We start from the raw sequence: 22,896 nt of genomic DNA, 5'->3' as shown, positions 1-22,896 counted from the left end.
TAGAAATGTTCCTAGGGTGCAAAGGAAAAGAGCGAAAAGGGAAGTAGGGAAGAGCGAAGTCAAAACTTAATGCGGACAAAAAGTATTACTTCACAGCCTATCTAATATATATCAATAAAACTGGTACAAATAAACCAATTAATTATGTTTTAATTATGTTTCCCTATGTTTCTAGGATTATAGAAAACTAGCGCTTTACTGAAAACACAAAATAATAAAGGTGTTTTTGGTACGGTAAGAGCAAACCAATTAAGGACACTACAGAGCACAAATAAAGCATTTTAGGATTGTTGCTTTATTTTTTCGTTTAATTTGGTATCACTTCTTCCAATGGCTCAGTTCAATGAGTGGCTCTCGTTTTGGTTTTGAAAAGGACATGTCATGATTAGTTTGTAGACAAGTTCGAAGTAAGCCATCTTGACAGTATTAAGACCATAGACTAGCTTTAGAATTTGTATCATAGCTGGAAATTCACTGTTATATATACAGAAATAACCAGATTTCCAGAGTTCACATTATGTCTTATTTAATTTTCATTTCAAGTAATACGAAAGCATATTTCTTACAGTTTGTAAGATTGTATATTACTCACTATAGGTATTATAGCTGGCGATACCAAAATACTACCTGATAAATCAATCTAATATTTCTGTATGTTGTTCAAAGATTTTATGATTATTAAAACAATTTTAATTCTACGCTTGTGTTTTTAAGATAATTTTAGTTGCATACTTATTTAGTTACTGATTATAAGTATTATAATATATAATACTTTTGACTCCTTAATCAATAGTCTTGTTTTTTATTCCTGACTTTTGTGTTTTCAGTAAAGCGCTAGTTTTCTATAATCCTAAAAACATAGAGAACCATAATTAGTTTGTATATTTGTACTAGTTTTATTGATATATAATAATAATAATAATAATTTTTTTCTTACCCACTTACAAAAGGGAAAAAGTGGAGTACAAGGGGAAAAACAAAGAACACAAAAACAAATACAAGAAAAAAAATAAAAATTTAGCAAAAGAGGCGGATAAGATGATTGTTAGGACCAAGACAGATTGGCGCTTCATCAACTAAATTTGAAGTTAGTTTTTCCACTGAAAGAACAATATCGTTTGCCTGATATTTACTAATTAACCTTCGGTTCCGAAATGATCGTGGTAAATAAACTAGGAACTTTAAATACCGGTAGTAATCCGTCTTGACCCTATTTAGGTAACCTTTATTCGAAAGCATATAAACACCAGCACAAAATAACAGAGAATGGTCGCAGAAAATCGAGTACTGCTTTGTAAGTGCTTGTCGCCGGAAATGTCCACGATTTCCAACAATTTTAGAATACCCCAGTTTAAGCTTAAATTGAATATCCCGAATCATCTGAAATCGAAAAGAACTTAAAGAATTGCAAACAGAAATCACAAGCCATCGAAAATATGCAACTTGTGGTACGGAAAAAGAAATGCAATCCAAAGGATGAGACGAACTAACCCCATTAAATATAAGAAATTTACATTTATCTACATTTAGCAATTATTAGCAATATATTAGATAGGCTGTGGAGTAATAATTTTTGTCCGTTTTAAGTTTCACCTTCGCTCTTTACTTCCTTTGGAAAAACTTAGTTTTTTTTTAATTATTTAGGGAAGAGGAAACATATTTTCTCTGGTCCTGACAGAATAATGTATGCTAGGGATTTTTTTTAATACCTATCGTTTGATAGGTTCCTTTTTTTTAGATAAAATAGCAATGAATAGAGATATTGAAGAGAGGATGTATGATTGAAGAGAATCGAAGATAAAGAGAAGAAAATTAATTAGAACAAGGCCATGGTTTCATCAGCTTAATTGTTTGGTATCAAACGACCCCAGTCTTAAACAGCGTCGCGTTTTAAACAGTGTAAAAAAGTGCCTTTTTGGATCAGCTTTGAATTAGACAATTGAACAAAGGGGGTCCCCGCTACGGTGCTGCCAATCCATCGTTCACAATTCCATCACCCGGACAATTCTCACCAGTTTTGACAGTAGCTAAGCTTTAACGACATATGGACTTAATCACCTGAGACAAGTCTTTCATGGGTAGACCACATATTAAAGCCGTCAATCATTGTAGACTTCCCCTAAATTTTGAATAGGACAGAAAACACCTGACAATAAAAGCAACATTAAAAGAACCTTCCAGGGGGTTCAGCTACTGCTTTAATCCTCATTCAAGATTCAGGATGTAAGTTATTCCCAGTTAATTGTCACTCAATCATTAACAGTTCCTTGAATGGCGCCAAATTTTCATTCCAATTTAGTTTTTCTAAGAATCAAAGATAAGTGAAGATGAGGCGTCCATTATCTTGCAATATGAATTTAAATTGCCTGCTAGTAGCAAAGACCGTATCAAGGGGTGGACTTTCACTGGGTTTGAACCCCCATTCCCGAAACTTTTATCCGACTCGTAAATAATAACAGTGCTATATACAAACTTGGATGCGTTTTTGAACTTATTTGTATCCCCTCCCCCAGTTACACCCTTGGCGGTTATATATACTAAGAAAACCTTCTACAGCCAATGCTTTTGAGAAGAAGAAAATAACGTTAGAATACAAGTAAATAGCTCAGTGAAACTCACCATAAACTTTGGAGGATTATTTCTCCCGTAAGTTTCAAGGCCGTATTCACGATCTTTGTTCAGGAGGGGAATATTTTTCAGGGTGATTCGGTAAGGAGCGAACCAGCTCAATAATAACCGAAGCTCTAAAAACAGAGATTTTGATACTAATAGATATATCAAAAGAATTAGATTTTTTATTTCAAATAAGTTTCATTAAGTTTAGTCTTACCCATCAAAGGTTACGAGCCTAAAAAAATGGACCTTATTTTCGAAAAAAGGGGGAAATACTCCTTTAAAGTCACAGAATCTTAATGAAAATTACACCATCAGATTCAGCGTATCAGAGAGCCCTATTACAGAGTTTTCAAACTCCTACTGCAAAAACGTGGAATTTTGTATTTTTTGCCACAAAGAAAGATCACAGACGTGTGTTTATTTGATATTTTTTGTTTGTTTTTCTAGGTAAAAGTTATTCAATACGAAACAAATTCAAAAACATCAGAAATTTTATGCATTTTTGTTACATTTTTACCAGTCGGACTATTTTTTTTTTGCGGGGGGGGGGGTCAAATTACCTCCCCCCCATGGATACGGTCTGCCTCTCTTTGTTCAAAATTTGGTACATATGAACATCAGCTTTACCATAAACATCCATATTTTGTATGAACCAAATATTATTGGTTTTCTACTTCTTCTTGAAGACCAGTGTCAACTTCAATTACTAAATGCCAGCGCCGTGTCCATTTTTTTTTTGCAGGGGTGGACTTAAAAAAAGGCTTTGAAAAATCTTAGTGATTATCGAGGTTTCTAGATACAAAACTTGCAACAAAAAAGTTGTTGCTTTTTGTTACCTTTTACAAATCGTACGAAAATTTAGGGGGGATGCCAAAACGAGTACCCCCTCCCCCAGGGGATACAGCCCTTCCAATTATAATTTGTGGAAAGGTCTGTTACTCCATGTAAATGATTGTTTTGTTTTCTTGAAATCTCAAAAATAGTGAATGTTACCATTCACTAGTAAAGAGAGGAACTTTTTTTTTACAGAGAGTAAGACTAAGAAACTGAAATCTATTTACAACATATATATTTTATATGTATATCAAAATAATCTGTTTTTATTGTGATTCTAAATCTGAAAAAATTCAATAAAATTCAATGTACCCATCAAAAGTTGTTTGCTTAAGGTAATTTACATAATTTTAGAGGGCTAAAGCGCCCCAAAAAAGGGTGCAATGAAAATGACGTGACATTCAACCTTCCTGGAAGCCTCAAAACAGAGGTTTATAACTGCCGTTTGTGATGCGTGTTGGTTTCAAGGCCATATGCAGGGAGATAGTGGGTTTGCCCCCCCCCCCCTCAATATCTGTCCAACAGGTAAAAAACAAAACAAAAATGAAAATCAACAATTTTTAATACGTTTTCAAGTTTTTTGTACCCCTCTCCCGGATAAAATATTTGTACCCTCCTAAAAATCCTGGATACGGCCCTGGTTAACTTGCGTGTTTTTTTTTCTTCTGTGCTGTTTGTATCGAACTAATGATTGTAGTTGATTATGGAGGGCTAAGCTAAACATTTTATTGGCCAGCAAACGAAGAATTTTTAAGCAAATTATCACCGTCAGACCCCCCCCCCCTTCTCTCTCCTCTACATACGCGTCTATCTCTAATTTGTTCTAAAAAATGTACGAATAAGTACAGCCATAACTATTATTCTTGCCTTTTCTCTTTATATAATTATTGTCTCGGTTTCGCTACTTGAATGAAATTTCAAGATTTGAGAGTATCTATTCCCTGACCCTTTTACAAAGATTTTACCATAAAGAGCTTTAGGTAATTAGCAAAATTTCAATACGACCTTTTAGGCTAAAATGTCTTGTATGGCGACAGAGCGGTTTGAACTCATTTGGCGCCAAGATTTCAGCAACAAGAAAAATAATCTATTATCGTCATTTTGTCCAAATCTTCTTAGAAACAAATCTAAAGGTTTTTAAAATTTATGAATATTAAATTTGACAGTTATTTTACATAGTTTTTTATATAGTTTATTTTTATTTTTGATATAGTTTTAATTTAATTCGAAATGCTTGAAACAAACATGTCGTTATTTAGTTCGTAATCTCCTCCACTGCCCTCCTTTTTGTTAGAAATTAGCTGATCTTCCGTGGCATAGCCAGTAGAGGGGGGGTAGACTGAGCTAGACCAATCCCTTAATAATGAGAACAAATCAAGAATGCATAGTTTTTATTATAGGAAATGGTGAAAAGCCGTTATATTTAGACCCCCACCCCTCATGAACAGACACAAATTGGTTTCAAAAACAGAACATTGGCCGCAAACTTAAAGCCATTATAACAAAAATGATATTTATATGAAATAACTAACATTGCTTCTTCGGAAGCAATGTTGGCTTCCATAACACATATTAGAATCTTTGTGCACATGCCTATCCCTCCCCCAACGTCTCGAAAATCTTAGGCGTTCGAAAATTTTCGTTTCATACAATTATTTTTTTGGAATCCCCCCTCCCCTCTGGTGTCACCAGAAAAAAGTCCGACAAAGAAAAGTAAGAAGGCATAAGCAAATGTCTGGAATTTGTCACAGTATTATTCTTGAAATAACATGAAGACTGGTGAACCAGACTGAAGAGTGATTCAACATAATATTAAACTTTTTTTTATTATTGTATCGGATTAACGACGCTTCTTGACTACTAAGGTCCCTGCGTCGGCCCTGCGGTGCATTCCTGCAGCATGATTCGATCTCTGGGTCCCGTATTACCAAGCTAAGGTCAAACCCACTGCGTCACCACAGGACAAAGTTTTTTTTTATTATTATTAAAAGAGGAAACAAATATATTTGAATACAAGTTGAAAACCAACCCTCGTGGGCTCATATCCCTCGAAAATTTAGATTTTACAATTTCTTCTGTAATTATCGAATGATTTTCTGTTTAGATGGATTTAAAGATCTTGATTACCCCGACCCCCCCCCCCATCCATCTAGAATAAATTAGTTGCCTTAAAACCAAATCTTGCCCAAATAAATAATTTAATAGGCACATACGTTCTTTTTTGGGGGGTGGGGTAAATTACGAAAGCCAGACAAGGCATGTGAAAATTATCCTGAAATCTATTCTCTACTAACCAAGTGCGGGGGAACTGCACTGTCTTGAGCCAGAATTTACCTTTACAAGATTGATACCTTTACTTTTGATGATTATCTAGGGATGACAATACCCTCCCTTGTCATTAACGCACCTATGTAACAATTTTCCGGGGGGACGATAAATGACACATGTTTGATAATATGGATGTGATAATGCGGGGACAGGTCCCGAGGCCCCTTCCTCTTTTTACGTCCCAGCTGTGACTAGAGCCATTAAGAAACCATGGAAAAAATAAGGAGGTTCTATTCCAATAAAAGCAACTTTTGTTTCATAAAAATATTAAAAAAGGCATTGGTTTGACCTTTAGAAGCCCCGCCTATTTTGTTCTAAGGAATGTGTTCTTTTCCAACAACTTGCAATTTGATCCCACCATGACACTCAAGACAAAAAATTGGTGTGTATTTAATAAGGCCTTTTCCCACACAGAAGAATAACAAAGTTGAACACTTGAATTTTTGAACATTACCCTTTTTTTATGAATTTTTTCGTTCAAGTTTCATAATTCATCAAGATATCCAAGCTGCATTTTTATTATAAGTATTACGCCCTAATTATTTATTTACGCCCTAGGAACACAAATTATTTACGCCCTAGGAACACACAAAAAAGGGTAAATTGAATAGCTTGATGAACTTTGTCACGTTCTATTCGAATACACTTTTTTCTTTCTGAAACAAACACAATTTGATCTCAAATTCGTTTTTAAGAAAAAAAACTTTCTAAAAAATTTTCTCAAATACAAATAAAGAAAAAAAGGAACAGGAAATTCGCCAATTTGAGGATTCTTAATTTGAAATTTTTAAGTAATTTTTAGGAACCTTAATTTTAGGATTTTGGGAGTCTTACTTTGTTTTATTTTTTTTAATACTTTTACACCAAAATACCACAATACACAAAAATTTGATACATTTTTCTCGTGCTACGCTAAACACAAATTACACTAAACACAAATTAATATTGATTTTTTTTTAAATACTTTTACACCAAAATACCACCATACACTAAAATTTGATACATTTTTCTCGTGCTACGCAAAACACAAATTACACTAAACACAAATTAATATTGATTTTTTTTAAATACTTTTACACGAAAATACCACCATACACTAAAATTTGATACATTTTTCTCGTGCTACGCAAAACACAAATTACACTAAACACAAATTAATATTGATTTTTTTTTAAATACTTTTACACCAAAATACCACCATACACTAAAATTTGATACATTTTTCTCGTGCTACGCAAAACACAAATTACACTAAACACAAATTAATATTGATTTTTTTTTAATACTTTTACACCAAAATACCACCATACACTAAAATTTGATACATTTTTCTCGTGCTACGTAAAACACAAATTACACTAAACACAAATTAATATTGATTTTTTTAAATACTTTTACACCAAAATACCACCATACACAAAAATTTGATACATTTTTCTCGTGCTACGCAAAACACAAATTACACTAAACACAAATTAATATTAATTTTTTTAATACTTTTACACCAAAATACCACCATACACTAAAATTTGATACATTTTTCTCGTGCTACGCTAAACACAAATTACACTAAACACAAATTAATATTGATGTTTTTGAAGTCTACCTTATTTTATTCTAATTGATTTTTGCATTTCAGGGGAAAATGAAGATGTCGCTAACGACGAGGGCCATAATTTGCTGCCTGTATCTGACGTTCGTGAAACTAGTTACTGGCGACGGTGGTGCATCAGGTTTCCGTAATGACGACATACTGTCAACAACACTTGACCAAACAACTGCATCACGATGTGAGGAAATCTCAATCCCTATGTGTCGAGGCATTGGCTACAATTACACTTCCATGCCCAATCAATTTAATCACGACACACAGGAGGAAGCAGGGTTGGAGGTTCATCAGTTTTGGCCACTAGTTGAAATACAGTGTTCCCCAGATCTGAAGTTTTTTTTATGTTCTATGTACGCACCAATATGTATTGAGGATTATCATGCTCCATTACCCGCCTGTAAAAGTGTGTGCGAACGAGCTAAAGCAGGTTGTGCGCCATTAATGAGGCAATATGGATTTGCCTGGCCAGAGAGAATGAACTGTGATAAACTGCCAGAGTATGGTGACACTAGTAATTTATGTATGGATGCCAAAAATGGCTCCCTCCCAGCTGGCATGGAGCCAGAATCAACTTATACCAGCTCGACAAAGCGTCCAACGAAAAAATGTAAAAACAAGCCATGTCCAAATGAAACAAAAACTGTCTTACCATCATCTGGAGAAGCCATAGATTGCACATGTCGTTGCAAGAATCCACTTATTCCAATAGAACGAGGTGACTTCCGCTACAACCGCAGTGTCTCCACCGGAGGACTTGAAAATTGTGCTATGCCATGCCAAAATCAATTCTTCTCCGAAGAAGAATTAAATTTTGGCTATTATTGGGTGTTTTCATGGTCTGTTATTTGCTGCTTTTCTTCTTTTCTAACAGTAGCAACATTTCTAATTGATATGGATCGATTCCGCTACCCGGAACGACCAGTCGTATTTTTAGCTGGGTGCTATATGATGGTAAGCATTGGCTACATTACGCGCATCGTTATGGGAAAACCAGAGATCGCCTGTGATGGTGACATGATCCGTTATACATCTAATGGAGCTGTAGCATGTACTGTAGTGTTTCTTTTAATATACTTTTTCGGCATGGCCAGTGGACTTTGGTGGGTAATCATGTCCTTTACCTGGTTTTTAGCAGCTGGATTGAAGTGGGGGAATGAGGCCATTGCCAAATACTCTCAATACTTTCATATGGTTGCCTGGTTTTTACCAACTATTCAGTCAGTTACAATACTAATAATATCAGCTATAGATGGAGATAGTGTGTCTGGTATATGCTTTGTTGGAAATCAAAACCCTGAGAATTTGAAAACCTATGTCATAATCCCTCTTTTTATCTATCTCCTCCTAGGAATCTCGTTCCAGCTAGCAGGCTTTGTGAGCTTAATTCGAATTCGTAATGTTATTAAGCAGCAAGGTCGAGCCAAGGCACAAAAGCTCGAAAAGCTTATGCTGAAACTTGGTATTTTTAACGTTCTCTACACTGCACCAGCAGTCATTGTCATCGGATGCTATTTCTATGAATTGCTCAATTATAGAGAATGGACAAAGCCTTTAGTATGCCCCTGTACATACACGCAAATAATGATGCGATGGAACCCTGATTCACACATGTCCCCTCCAAAACCAGACTTTTCCATATTTATGTTGAAGTACTTCATGTCCCTTGTAATAGGAATAACATCAGGGTTTTGGATATGGTCTGGAAAAACGTTAGAATCCTGGCGAAAATTCGGTGCAAGACTCTGTGGAAGAAAAGTTGCAACACCTGGATATTTGCCACCCCCTCTCGTACCTCCAGCTCTTGGACCCCCTCTGCTGCCAACGCCATCACCTATTTCTCAGCTTCATCCATCACAAAGACCCCTTATAAAGCAGCAGATGGCATGTAGTGTTCAAAGCCAGTTGAGTAGTGTTCATAAACATTCCCCTCTGAGTCATGTGTGACACCATAAAAAAAATCGGACATATTATAACTGTGATCTCATGTGTATAGGATTATAAATCGGAGTATATTTGTACAATATTGTAAATAGCAACGTTTATGCAGCAGAATCTGGACGAAATATTATACGAACGAGCACCATATCACATTCGTCGAATAAAGGTTAGCCTCTTAATCTAGTAATAGATTAGTAAAATTGTATTTTTTTATCACAGCATGTAATTACAATTAAAATCGTACCTGACTATTTATTCGAAAGGGGGGGGGGGTCTTTTGGCCAGTCTCAGGGGAAAATTCTTTTTATTTGGTTTCTTTCATAACTTAACTTTAGTCTATTTGGATTTTATTTTTGTTCAACTTTATTTGAAGCGAGGTTTTCATATAATTATCTTTAATTTGTATTATTATTATATCACATGACGAGCTAATACTTGATGAATACTTATATGAAAGGGGCTTTTCCTCCTCAACGCCCCGCTCTTTGCGCTAAAGTTTGACTCTTTCTCTTAACTCTATTTTTAAAACAGTAAGAAACTTTAGCGCAAAGAGCGGGGCGTTGAGGAGGGAAAGCCCCTTTCATATACGGAGTAATTTCTGTTCGTTTTAAGTTTTAATGTTGCTCCTTACTTTCATTTAAAAAAACTTGTTTTTTTATTGAATTTCTGGACGTTTTTGCATTAATGCATGTTTTGATCTTGGCTCTCCGCACATAAATAATTAAAACGAAATTTGTATATTAACTAATTGCAATTAATCGGAAGATTTTGAGAAAAAAGGAGCGAGGAAGGAGACCTAGTTGCCCTCCGACTTTTTGATTACTTAAAAAAGCAACTAGAACTTTTAATTTTTTAAAAACGTTTTCATTGGTAAAAAATATACGTAACTTACGAATTAACTTACGTAACGAACTTCTATATTCGTATGTTTTTATTGAGCATATAAGGGGGCTCAACCATCGTCGATACCTCGCTCTTTACACTAAAGCTTAGATTTTGTCCCAATTCCTTAAGAATGGCCTCTGAATAACAAAGGCCGTAGAATAAATAGTTGAAATTACTAAAAATACTTTAGCGTAAAGAGTGAGGTATAACGAGGAGGTAAACCCCTCATACGTAATAATTTTTGTTCGTTTTAAGTTTTCATGCTGCTCCTTACTTTCAGTAGAAAAAAACTTTTCATATTTATTTTTTCATTGTTTTTTTCAAATAATGCTAGAAAATCCTGTGCCCCCTTCATTGAAATTATCTTCCCCCATAAGCTGTTTCTCCATTGAAATATCCTCCCACGTAACCCCCCCCCCCCTCAACTCTCCCCCCTAAACCAAAAAATCCCCCTGAAAATGTCTGTACGCTTCCCAGTAACCATTACTATATGTAAACACAGGTCAATGTTTGTAACTTGCAGCCCCTCCCACGGGGACTGCGGGGGGATAAGTCGTCCCTAAAGACATAGTTATTAGGTTCTTCGACTATGATGAATAAAATGGCTGTCTGAGAATTCTGATCCGGTGACTTTTGGAAAAAATGAGCGTGGGAGGGGGCCTAGGTGCCCTCCAATTTTTTTGGTCACTTAAAAGGGACACTAGAACTTTTGATTTCCGTTAGAATGAGCCCTCTTGCAACATTCTGGGACCACTCAGTCGATACGATCACCCCTGGGAAAAAAACAAAACAAAAAAAAACAAACAAACACGCATCCGTGATCTGTCTTCTGGCAAAAAATGCGAAATTCCACATTTTTGTAGATATGAGCTTGAAACTTCTACAACAAGATTCTCTGATTTGTTGAATCTGATCGTGTGATTTTCGTTAAGATTGTATGACCTTTATGGGATTTTTCTCCCTATTTTCTAAAATGAGGCAAATTTTCTCAGGCTCGTAACTTTTGATGGGTATAACTGATCTTGATGAAACTTATATATTTAAAATCAGCATTAAAATGCGATTCTTTTGATGTAATTATTGGTATCAAAATTCTATTCTATTCTATTCAAAAGTCTATTCAATAGTTCGTTACCACGAACTATTTGTTAATTTCGGTACTTAAGTATTATACAAGAAACACTCGAGAATTAGGATCGCAAACATAAGAAATTACCCGCTTTTCACGGTGATAATACCAGACAATTAGCTTCGGCTCGCTCGGAAAATATATAGTAGCTATATTTTAATTAAATATTTATTTGGTATTTTGGTTAGAGTAGGCTAGTTGTTACGTATTTAATATAATGCGCTCTGGACGGCCCACCTTCCATAATTCTTTGTTGTAGTTTTCACAATTTTGCTAATAAAGTACTATATTTGCATCATATTTTGTTTTATTTCATTAGCATTAACCAAACTTCACTTCTCGAATGTTTCTCGTATAATACATAAGTACTGTAATTTCTTGCAGAACGTGAAATTTTAAGAGGTAATTAAAAGCTTTACCGATGAATACTATAACAATAAAAGAGGAGTTAATCGATTTGGCTAGTGAATATACGCCATTTTCTGTTATTTGATGTAAAAAACATAAAAATCCTTTAGTATAATCGCAATCCAACCCTCCAATTAGAATATTGATATAGCCCTGAAAAGCTTATAGACTACGATAATTTCTTAGGAACCAAAAAAATGCCTGACATAACTAGTTAGAAATTGTACGCTAAAAATTCGTCCTCGCATGGTCAGCTGCAAGCGGGATAGACCGAGCAACAGCAAAATATAAGTGCTATAGAAGATTTCATCCAAAGTTAATTGTCCAAAGACTGAGGTTATTGAGACAGGTCCTGATGCACTAAACGTGGCGGAATAGATGGCACGTGAAAATGATTTTCAAAATATGAAAGTCACGTGGGATAATAAATTACATTTTATTTAATCTAACTCTTGGCAAATTCTCAGAACAAAATTTTGCTGTTGATCTTGACAGTTTTAAGTGATAAACAAATCTTCAAAAATTATGGCACAGAATAAATAAGGCGATTAAAAATTGAGCAATGGTGATAAGGTTGAAAAAGTACGGTCTTCTGATTACACATAGCAGGCAATTACTTGCAACAGTTGTGTATAATTAAAACTATAAACTAAAAAAAAGATGAACCAAATCATAAGACCCGGAAAGAAATAAAACTATTTGATTTTAATTTAAAAAAAATTAAATAAAAACTTAAGGGTAAGTTTAATTCAATTAAACCTGAGAAGGGTAAAATTTTTGATGGATACCAAAAAAGGCCTTTTTCAATAAAAAATACCAAAAAGAGTATTGTTAAAAATATGGGTAGGGGAGGGTCAAGGGAAACGAATTTAGATTCATTTTGTTTATTTTTATTATTGAATTATTTATTTAAATATCTTAATCAATTTTTCATTTTAATTGAATCATTTTTCTTCTAATGACAGACTCAGAGCCCACCATCATCTGCGGTTTTTATATGGAACAAGAGCTAAGAGCTCATATGGCACTTGTGACGAGGCAAGAAGAGCTAAGAGCCAAGAGCTCATTTCTATAATTCATAATTATCAATTTCTCAATTCAGAAAAATTTTTAAAAGAATCTCCTAAAATTTTTTTAGCTTTATTTTGTTCGTGACAAATTAACAAGAGCTAAGAGCTCATGTGGCACTTGTGACGAGGCAAGAAGAGCTACGAGCCAAGAGCTCATATGGTATGAGCTCTAACAAAATTCTAAGAATCAATAGATTGATTTAAAAGGAAAGTCAGAGGCTTAATACCGGTCAGGATTTAAAATAAGAGCTCTGAGACACGATGTCCTTCTAAATATCAAAATTCATTAAGATCCGATCACCCACTCGTAATTTATAAATACCTAATTTTTTTTCTAATTTTTCCTCTCCCTTTAGCCCCCCAGATGGTCGAATCAGGGAAAACGACTTTATCAAGTCAACTTGTGCAGCTTCCTGACACGCCTACCAATTTTCATCGTCCTAGCACGTCCAGAAGCACCAAACTCGCCAAATCACTGAACCCCTCCCCCCAACTCCCCCAAAGAGAGCAAATCCAGTACGGTTACGTCAATCACGTATCAAGTACCTTTGCTTATTCTATCCACCAAGCTTCATCCCGATTCCTCCACTCCAAGTGTCTTCCAAGATTTCCCACTCCAACTCCCCCCAATGTCAAAAGATCTGATCGGCATTTGAAATAAGAGCTCTGAGACATGAATTCCTTCTAAATATCAAATTTCATCAAGATCCGATCACCTATTCGTAAGATAAAAATACCCCAATTTTCACGTTTTCCAAGAATTCCAGTTTCCCCCTCCAACTCCTCCCAATATCACAGGATCTGGTCGGAATTTAAAATTAGAGTTTTAAAGCACAAGATCCTTCTAAATATCAAATTTCATTAAGATCTGGCCACCCTTTCGTAAGTTACAAATACCTCACTTTTCAAAATTACCCCCCCCCCCCCAATCTCCACCAATGAGAGCAGATCCGGTCCGTTATGTCAGTCACGTACCTTAGACAGGTTTTTATTCTTCCCATCCAGTTTCATCCTGATCTCTCCGCTTTAAGTATTTTCTAAGAGTTCCGGTCCCCCCAACTGCCCCCCCCCCCATTACGCTGGATCCGGTTGAGATTTAAAATAAGAGATCTGAGTTACGAGGTCCTTCTAAATATGAAGTTTCATGAAGATCCGATCACTCCTTCGTAAGTTAAAAATACATCATTTTTTCTAATTTTTCAGAATTACCCCCCCCCCCCCCCATAGATCGAATCCGTTCCAATTATGTAAATCAGGTATCTAAGACTTCTGCTTATTTTTCCCACCAAGTTTCATCCCGATCCCTCCAATCTAAGTGTTTTCCATGATTTTAGGTTCCCCCCAAACTCCCCCCAATGTCACCAGATCCGGTCGGGATTTAAAATAAGAGCTTTGAGACATGATATCCTTCTAAATATCAAATTTCATTGAGATCCGATCACCCGTTCGTAAGTTAAAAATACCTCATTTTTTCTAATTTTTCAGAATTACCCCCCCCCCCCCATAGACCGAATCCGTTCCAATTATGTAAATCACGTATCTAAGACTTCTGCTTATTTTTCCCACCAAGTTTCATCCCGATCCCTCCAATCTAAGTGTTTTCCATGATTTTAGGTTCCGACACCCCAAGCTCCCCCCATTGTCACCAGATCCGGTCGGGATTTAAAATAAGAGCTTTGAGACATGATATCCTTCTAAATATCAAATTTCATTGAGATCCGATCACCCGTTCGTAAGTTAAAAATACCTCATTTTTTCTAATTTTTCAGAATTGACCCCCCCCCCTCCAACTACCCCAAAGAGAGCGGATCCGTTCCGGTTATGTCAATCATGTATCTAGGACTTGTGCTTATTTCTCCCACCATTATTAGCCGCCCTGGCCGAGTGGGTTGGTGCGCTGGATTCGGGATCCCTTGTCTGAGAGGACGCGGGTTCGAATCCCAGTGTATCCAATTCTTCGGTTTGGGACGGGGGTCAGTGGCGTGACTCTGTAAGCTTAGCTAGAGTCGACCCAGCTCTAAATGGGTACCTGGAGAAGTCTGGGGAAGGTAAACAGGAAGGGTGTGCGATAGCACAGGATGGCTGGCCCTCAACCCCCCATTGCACTTCCTGGCTGAAGGGCCAAGAAACGGAGATCAGCACCGCCGGTACGGACTGTAAAGTCTAATGCCGTATCCTTTACCTTTTTACCTTTTTTTTTACCTCCCACCAAGTTTCATCCCGATCCCTCCACTCTAAGCGTTTTCCAAGACTTTAGGTTTCCCCCTCCCAACTCCCCCCAATATTACCAGATCCGGCCAGGATTTAAAATAAGAGCTCTGAGACACGATATCCTTCTAAATATCAAATTTCATTGAGATCCGATCACCCGTTCGTAAGTTAAAAATACTTCATTTTTTTTAATTTTTCAGAATTAACCCCCCCCCCCAAACTACCCCAAAGAGAGCGGATACGTTCCGGTTATGTCATCATGTATCTAGGACTTGTGCTTATTTTTCCCACCAAGTTTCATCCCGATCCCTCCACTCTAAGTATTTTCCAAGATTTTAGGTTTCCCCCTCACAACTCCGCCCCCAATGTCACCAGCGTGTTTTGGCTAAAAACTTAGTCACAGTTATAATGAGTAAAATGGGATAATATGATTGGTCGGAAGGAAATTAGGAAAAGCGAATAATATGATTTTTCGGAAGGAAACTAAGTCACAAAATAAGATTAAGGCACAGCTTATATTACGGAGGTATATGACAATAATCTCTCTATTTCTGTCTGGCTGATGCTTCACCTTAGTGACTTAATTGACTGGCTTCAGTAACCATATATTTTTTTTAATTTAGTTTGTCCTTTAAAGCTTTTTTTTTAAAAAAAAAGGTCTGGGGCGTAGTCATAAATTAGGTAAAGGGGTAGATCTACCGCTTAAATTTTCATTCTGGAAAACTCTAATTCAGGTTTCGCAAAAAAGGGTCATAAAGGTCCTAACAAAAACACTGTTTAAAGCGACAATTTTGAACATTCTTTAGTAAGAAAACTAAACAGAATGTTGTAATCATTAAATTAATAATTCCATTTAATTATTAATTAAATCAAATTAATGCGGTTAAACTGAAAAAGTAACATGTAAACCGTTGCGTTAAAAATGACATAACCGTGCATTTTTTAGGCTTCCTCAGTGCCTTTTCCCACAAACACAAACTTTTGAAACTAAATTTTGATGCCTACGTTATATTTTAAGCTGTTTGGACGGTTTAAGTGAAAGACGTCTAACATCTTGGCCGTCCTAAATCAAAACCAAGTATTTTCAGCTGTTTGGATGGTTATATTTTAAGCTGTTTGGACGGTTTAAGTGAAAGACGTCTAACATCTTGGCCGTCCTAAATCAAAATCAAGTAAATACCTCAAAAAGAAAGTGCATACCTCAAAAATACCTCTAATACCTCAAAAAGTTCATTTTTATGTCACAATTTTCTAGATTTGCGCCAGCATGACGATAAATACAGACAAGGTTCTGAGGGGAGGTTGTACCGATCTCTAATCTCCCTTTATTTCGATTAAGCCAGAATACAGGCGATAGCTACCTTCCTATTACAGAAAAATGCTTCCCTTGAAACATTTAAGATTACATTCCTAAGCTTAGCAGTACACAAAGTAGAGGAGTGACATTTTGGATATTGGCTGGTGTAAACATCTTGGGTATTGACAGGTGTAAACATCTTGGGTGTTATAGAGTAAAACGATATAACCTTGTATTTTTAGGCATCCTCAGCCCCCCCTCCGTAAATACAAACTTTTGAAACAAAATAGTGATGCCTAAGGCAAATTTTAAGCTGTTTTGATGGTTTAAGTGAAAGACGTCTAACATCTTGGCCTTCCCAAATCAAAGTGCACATGTTCTTATTGGTTTAGAGTTACATGCACCCTATCTGATTACATTGTGCAACACAGTTTTTGTTTATAGACAGCTTTTTGTACTGCTCATGTAAAATTTTACCCTGAATTTGAATATGCAATCAGCATTCTTCTGCTAGCTATAGTTTTGGTTTAAAATTTAAAAAAAGTTAAAAAAAAGTAAAAAATTAAAAAAAATTTAAAAGTTTTAAAAATTTAAAAATCAAATGGTTTTCAAACCAGTTTTCAAAATCAGAATTCGTCCGCTAGCTATGGTTTTGGTGTAACCAGTTTTCAAAATTTGAAAATGAAATTGTTTTCAAATCAGTTTTCAAAATCAGAATTCTTCCGCTAGCTATGGATTTGGCGTAACCAGTTTTCAAAATTTAAAAATCAAATGGTTTACAAATCAGTTTTCAAAATCAAAATTCTTCCGCTAGCTATGGTTTTGGCGTAACCAGTTTTCAGAATTCTAATCGAATTTTTTCTAGAATTTATTGTTCTTATCATACACTTATCGATTAATTAGTTAATATATTTACGTTAATTTCTTTTTTAAATTCATTATTTACTTATCAAATAAATTTATTGCAAATTTTGAATTTTCTGGTGCTCCAGACAATCGTCACATAAAAATTATGGACACTGGACCAAAATGTCATTATGTTTTTGGATTTCCAACATACAAAAATGCGCTAGAAAGCTTTACCAACATTTTTTTAAACCAAAACATGTGATTTTTTCTCAAACACGAAACAAAAAATATTGAACAGAAACTTAATTATGCAAAAAATGTAGCTAATGTAAATTCATAATCGATTTCACCGTGAAACTCCTAAGAGAACAAGACCGTATCCAACCGTTATTTGTCACGACCGTATCCAAGTTTTGACTCTTTCTCTCAACTCTTCTTTTTAAAACAGTAAAAAACTTTAGCGTAAAGAGCGGGGCGTTGATGAGGAAGCAGTCCCTTTCATATACGAAGTAATTTCTGTTCGTTTTAAGTTTTAATGTCGCTCCTTACTTTCAGTTGAAAAAACTTGTTTTTTTTATTTCATTTCTGAACGTTTTTGAATCAATGCATGTTTTGATTTTGGCTCTCCGCAGAGGAATAATTAAAACGAAATTTTCATATTTTTTTTATTTTTTTGGCTAAATGGCTTTCTCATAATTTTGATCGAATGATTTTGATAAAAAAAAAGAGCGGGGGAGGAACCCTATTTGCCCTCCAATTTTTTGGTTAATTAAAAGGCAACTAGAACTTTTAATTTTTTACGAATCTTTTTATTAGTAAAAGACATATTTTTGTCCCAATTCATTAAGAATGACCCCTGAATCACAAAAGCCGTAGAATAAATAGTTGACATTACTAAATATACTTTAGCGTAAAGAGCGAAGTATTAGGAGGAGGTGAGCCCCTCATATGTGTAATAATTTCTGTTCGTTTTAAGTTTTAATGCTGCTCCTTACTTCCAGCTGAAAAAAACCTTTTTCATATTTATTTTTTCATTGTTTTTTTTTAAGTAATGCTAGTAAATCCTGCGCTCCCTTCATGGAAATTTTCTTCCCCTGTTACAAATTCCTCGATGGAAAGCTCCTCCAGCATACCCCCCTCTTCTCAACCCCTCCCCCAACCAAAAAATCCTCCTGAAAACGCCTGTACACTTCCCAATAACCATTACTATATGTAAGCACTGGTCAAAGTTTGTAACTTGTAGCCCCTCCCACGGGGACTGTGGGGGAGTAAGTCGTCCCCAAAGACATTGCTATAGGTTTTTGACTACGCTGAATAAAATGGCTATCTCAGAATTTTGATCCGTTGACTTTTGGAAAATAATTAGCGTGGGAGGGGGCCTAGGTGCCCTCCAATTTTTTTGGTCACTTAAAAAGGGCACTAGAACTTTTCATTTCCGTTAGAATGAGCCCTCTCGCAACATTCTAGGACAACTGCGTCGATACGATCACCCCTGGAAAAAAAAAACAAAAAAACAAACAAAAAAATAAACACGCATCCGTGATCTGCCTTCTGGGAAAAAATACAAAATTCAACATTTTTGTAGATAGGAGCTTGAAACTTCTACAGTAGGGCTCTCTGATACGCTGAATCTGATGATGTAATTTTCGTTAAGATTCTATGACTTTTAGGGGGTGTTTCCCCCTATTTTCTAAAATAAGGCAAATTTTCTCTGGCTAGTAACTTTTGATGGGTAAGACTAAACTTGATGAAACTTATATATTTGTAATCAGCATTAAAATGCGATTCTTTTGATGTAGCTATTGATATCAAAATTCCATTTTTTAGAGTTTTGGTTACTATTGAGCCGGGTCGCTCCTTACTACAGTTCGTTACCACAAACTAATTGAAAAATAACTTAAGCATAGAGCAGACGTTTGAAAATTTGGACCAAAATTTCTCCAGAATTTTGTCCCCAAAGACATAGTTAAAATCAAATAGTTACAATCAGATTGAAATTATGATAACAATAAAAAACATTAAAAAATATATAATAAACAATCTCTCCAGATTTTGGCCAAGAAAAAACCTTATTGAATTCAGCATACGATACCGTGGTGGCTATCTCTATTAAACAATTTGTTTCAAAAACATGCAAAGCTCCCAACGGCAACAAACAATGACAGATGTTCCTCAAAATTACAGCTTATGGAAAATTCTGGTGTATATTATAATCGAGCCTAAAACTCTCAATAGAACTAAATATTTTAAATATTTTTTTCTCTCGAAACAACAACAAAATGGGAATTGGTTGTCCAGTGATTTAAGCTCAACTATACAGCACAATCACATATAGAAAATTGCTAGAAACTGTTCATAAATAAAATTAATGGGAAAATAACTTTTTTTAATTTCTTATTTTTTTTTAATCTTATAATACTTTAAAGTAATGAGTTGGTTAATTTTAAAAGTATTTTGACTATATCGAACAAAAAATTTAGCGAAGCCTTATATATCTTTGCTACAGGCTACATTAAAGTGTTGCCTCTGATTTCAAGAGCAAGTAAAAAAAGACAAGTTAGAGAAAAAAAAGGTAAATGAGCGTATTTAATAATTTTACATTCCATTTTTTTCTCATTTTTAAGCAACCAAGGTTTTGATGCAAGGATTAGAAAATCAAAACCTCTAAAAAGTTAGGTTGTGTTGATGAATAATGGGCATTAGGTGTGGCAAATATATAACAGCACTATGTTAGTTAGTCTTTGATCAAGATCAATTTACACTTTCTTTCGATCTTGGTTGGTCTCCCATACCCCCAGAGAAGTAAATGCAACCATTAGATAGAAAATCAGAATTAACTTCCTTATTTTTGAAAAAAATTCAAATTTTTATCCTGGGCACAATAATGCTAGGGAAGATAATTTTAAAAAGTCACAATCAAATTGAAATTATGATAACAATAAAAAACATTAAAAAATATATAATAAACAATCATAAGCCCCCGGCTGTCTTCTGCCAACTTAATATATGTATTTTTTGAGCTTTCGAGAATATCTTAGAAATAGCGAATTGTCTTTCGTTTTTGAAACGGGGCATACGGACGAAAGATAGAATTCCATCAATAGGCTTTCCAACATACCTTTCTTCCCACCAGTTTTTCTGCTGGACGTGGAAACTGGGTACTGTATTTCTAGGGTCTGCTTGTAAACTACATACTAGGGTATGTATAGTGTAAACTGGGTCCGTACTTGGTTTTGACTGTGCAAAACCAACGAAATATGTTGTTACCCCTGTAGATACTAGGCCGCACCTAAGAAAATTCAGATGGCGGTGCCATAGAATTCTGAAGGCACCAGTTCACTAGCCATATCGAGACACGAAGTCCCATTCTTAGCCCAAGGTCGATTTGTTGTGTAGATACTTAACTTTGGCGGAGGACAGCTGCTCTATTCTACCCAGAAAAAAAATGCAATGAATTCCAAATAATCCCAAAATAAACTTGGAATAATAACTTCAAAAAATTATTCCAAATAAATTCGGAATGTTAATGAGTTGCACAACTTGAAACTTAAATACATTTCAAGAAAGGCTCTAACAAGGGGAAACGTCCAGTGGCAATTTTTATGAAACCTTCGAGAGGGTATTAAACCCGGTACATGGTCAGTCAATTTGTTTCACATTTCTTTTAATTTACTAGCTTTTAACTCGGATTGCCCTTTTTGTTTGAAGGATCCTGGACAGCGTAACTGTAATCTAAATCTACGGAAATACTTGCCCAACATATCTCTTGTCCGTTCTTAAAATATCAAAAAGTAATTTGGTAAGTTTCGTATACTTACCCCTAACGCTTGTAAAACAAAATCATTAAGGAAATTATCTGGTCTTATGCCATAGGACAACAATTACCACCAATTCCACAAAATCTTACGACCCATAAACAACACATCATATCTTTATTGTCTCATATTTCACCCCCCTATGTCTTTTCTCCCACTCAAAATCACCAAATTCATTGCTGAAGGTCCTAAAAAGACTTCTTGCTTTAATGTTAGTTCTCCACTTTCTAGTCCTGGAGAAAATATCCATGGAGATATATTCCAAAATCGATAAGACGCTAGGAGGGTTACTTTAACCATTCCAGTATTTCCAAACTCGCTTCCAGGAAAGGGGAACGGACGATGATTAAGTTTCTAATATATGCTAATTCGTTTAATTTGTGTGAATCAAACTGGATACTCTAGAATCATTGAAAATACCAAAAAGTATGAAAACCCGACATTAGAAAAACGTGTGTCCTTGAAAGAAAAAAAAACTGACGCTAGCAGCATAATCGTAAAAATAACTGCTAAATAAATATGATTGTTGACTTTTTTTTTAATTTCACTTTATACTGACCCGAAGATAAGACAATTACCTTAGCTAAAAGGGTACAATATGCTTCTGTGTGTGCATGTTTTAAACTATCTAATGTTTTGCATACTAATGTCCACTAACTATTTTGCTCTGACGGCGGAAAAAATATACTTTAAACATTATTGAACACTGCCAAAAATTCGCGACTTTCTTTTTCTTTTGGGAGGGGGGTAAATTTTTCGCTTCGTCTGTCTCAAAAACTCCCCCAAAAAGATAGTTTTTCAAAATGTACGGGGGGGGATTTCAGTCGTTAGAATTACTTGATGAAAATTTAAACGCACACACAGTAGTTGTGGTCCTCCAGTCATGGATAATTGTAAAAAAAAGGCCAAGACAGTCCAAGTGAGTGAGAGGCAATTCAGGGTTAAGTCTTTTTTAGGGTTGTACAAAAATAATGTCAGTTCTTCTAATTCAACTAATCTAACACCGGATAATTTATAATCTCTAAAAAAAATAGTTTCCCGTTTCAGGTTCGATCCAAATGAATTTATAAATTTAATCGAAATCCAAACTATAAAGAATCAAAGCTGTTTAAAAATTATATAGTTCTGCTCGGTAACACCGCCACCTCCGCTTTCCCTGCTCCGGGGAATATTTTAAACATTTAAGGAGTAATATATTCGGAAGGTGAAGCCCGAGTACGCTCTATTGGGAAGAGGAAAGATAGCAGGTTATTTTTTTCTATAGTTCTTTATGGTATCTTTATAATTTGTCTGTTTTTTGAATAGGTCCTCCTCCTCAAATCTCTAGGTTACTTATTTTGATATAAAGAGGTCACCAGTATACCCTCGCTAAGGAGGTCTTTCCTAGATCACTTGCGAGGACACCTTTTTTAAATTCTACAAATATACATTTATTGGTGTTTACACATAAAGCCGTTGGAAATACTCTTAGAGGTTCAAAGCTTAAGCATTGTTTTAGTAATAATAGAACAAAACACCTCGCTTCTTTTCGATGAATTAAATTTAAAAGAAACAAGTTATTTTTAACTGAAAGTAAGGAGCGACATTAAAACTTAAAATGAACAGAAATTACTCCGTATATGTAAGGGACTTTTCCTCCTCGACGCCCCGCTCTTTACGCTAAAATTTGACTTTTTCTCTTAACTCTACTTTTTGAAACAGTAAAAAACTTTAGCGTAAAAAGTGGGGTGTTGAGGAGGGAACAGCCCCTTTCATGTTACATTAACATTCACCAGTTACATTAACAAATGTTTAAGCAGCACTTGAAATGCTGAAAGTAGCTCAATTCTTAAATATCAAGAATAAAATAAAATATAAATAATATTTTTTTATAAAATAATAATTAAACAAAATAAAAATAGTGTCTG

At 35.1% G+C, this 22,896-nt stretch overlaps 2 protein-coding genes across 4 annotated transcripts in view; one reads left to right on the top strand and one right to left on the bottom strand.

Moving 5' to 3' along the window:
* LOC136040871 (uncharacterized) overlaps nt 1-22,896 on the bottom strand; it is a 685,992-nt gene that overhangs the window by 247,545 nt on the left and 415,551 nt on the right. The window lies entirely within an intron of this gene.
* LOC136040869 (frizzled-5-like) overlaps nt 1-22,896 on the top strand; it is a 445,049-nt gene that overhangs the window by 8,782 nt on the left and 413,371 nt on the right. For 2 of the 3 annotated variants that reach the window (XM_065725259.1, XM_065725258.1), the window contains exon 2: nt 7,418-9,491. In XM_065725259.1, coding sequence (XP_065581331.1) covers nt 7,424-9,331 — 1,908 coding nt within the window. In that variant the 5' untranslated portion in view covers nt 7,418-7,423 and the 3' untranslated portion in view covers nt 9,332-9,491. Of the gene's footprint in view, nt 1-1,801; nt 2,224-7,417; nt 9,492-22,896 lie in introns of those variants that run through there. The other variant, XM_065725260.1, reaches the window with a different exon arrangement.

Source organism: Artemia franciscana, chromosome 21 (genome assembly GCF_032884065.1).
Source record: "Artemia franciscana chromosome 21, ASM3288406v1, whole genome shotgun sequence".
Lineage (NCBI taxonomy): Eukaryota > Metazoa > Arthropoda > Branchiopoda > Anostraca > Artemiidae > Artemia > Artemia franciscana.
The sequence above is the reverse complement of the archived record's forward strand: the minus strand, read 5'-3'. Positions and strand labels throughout refer to the sequence as shown.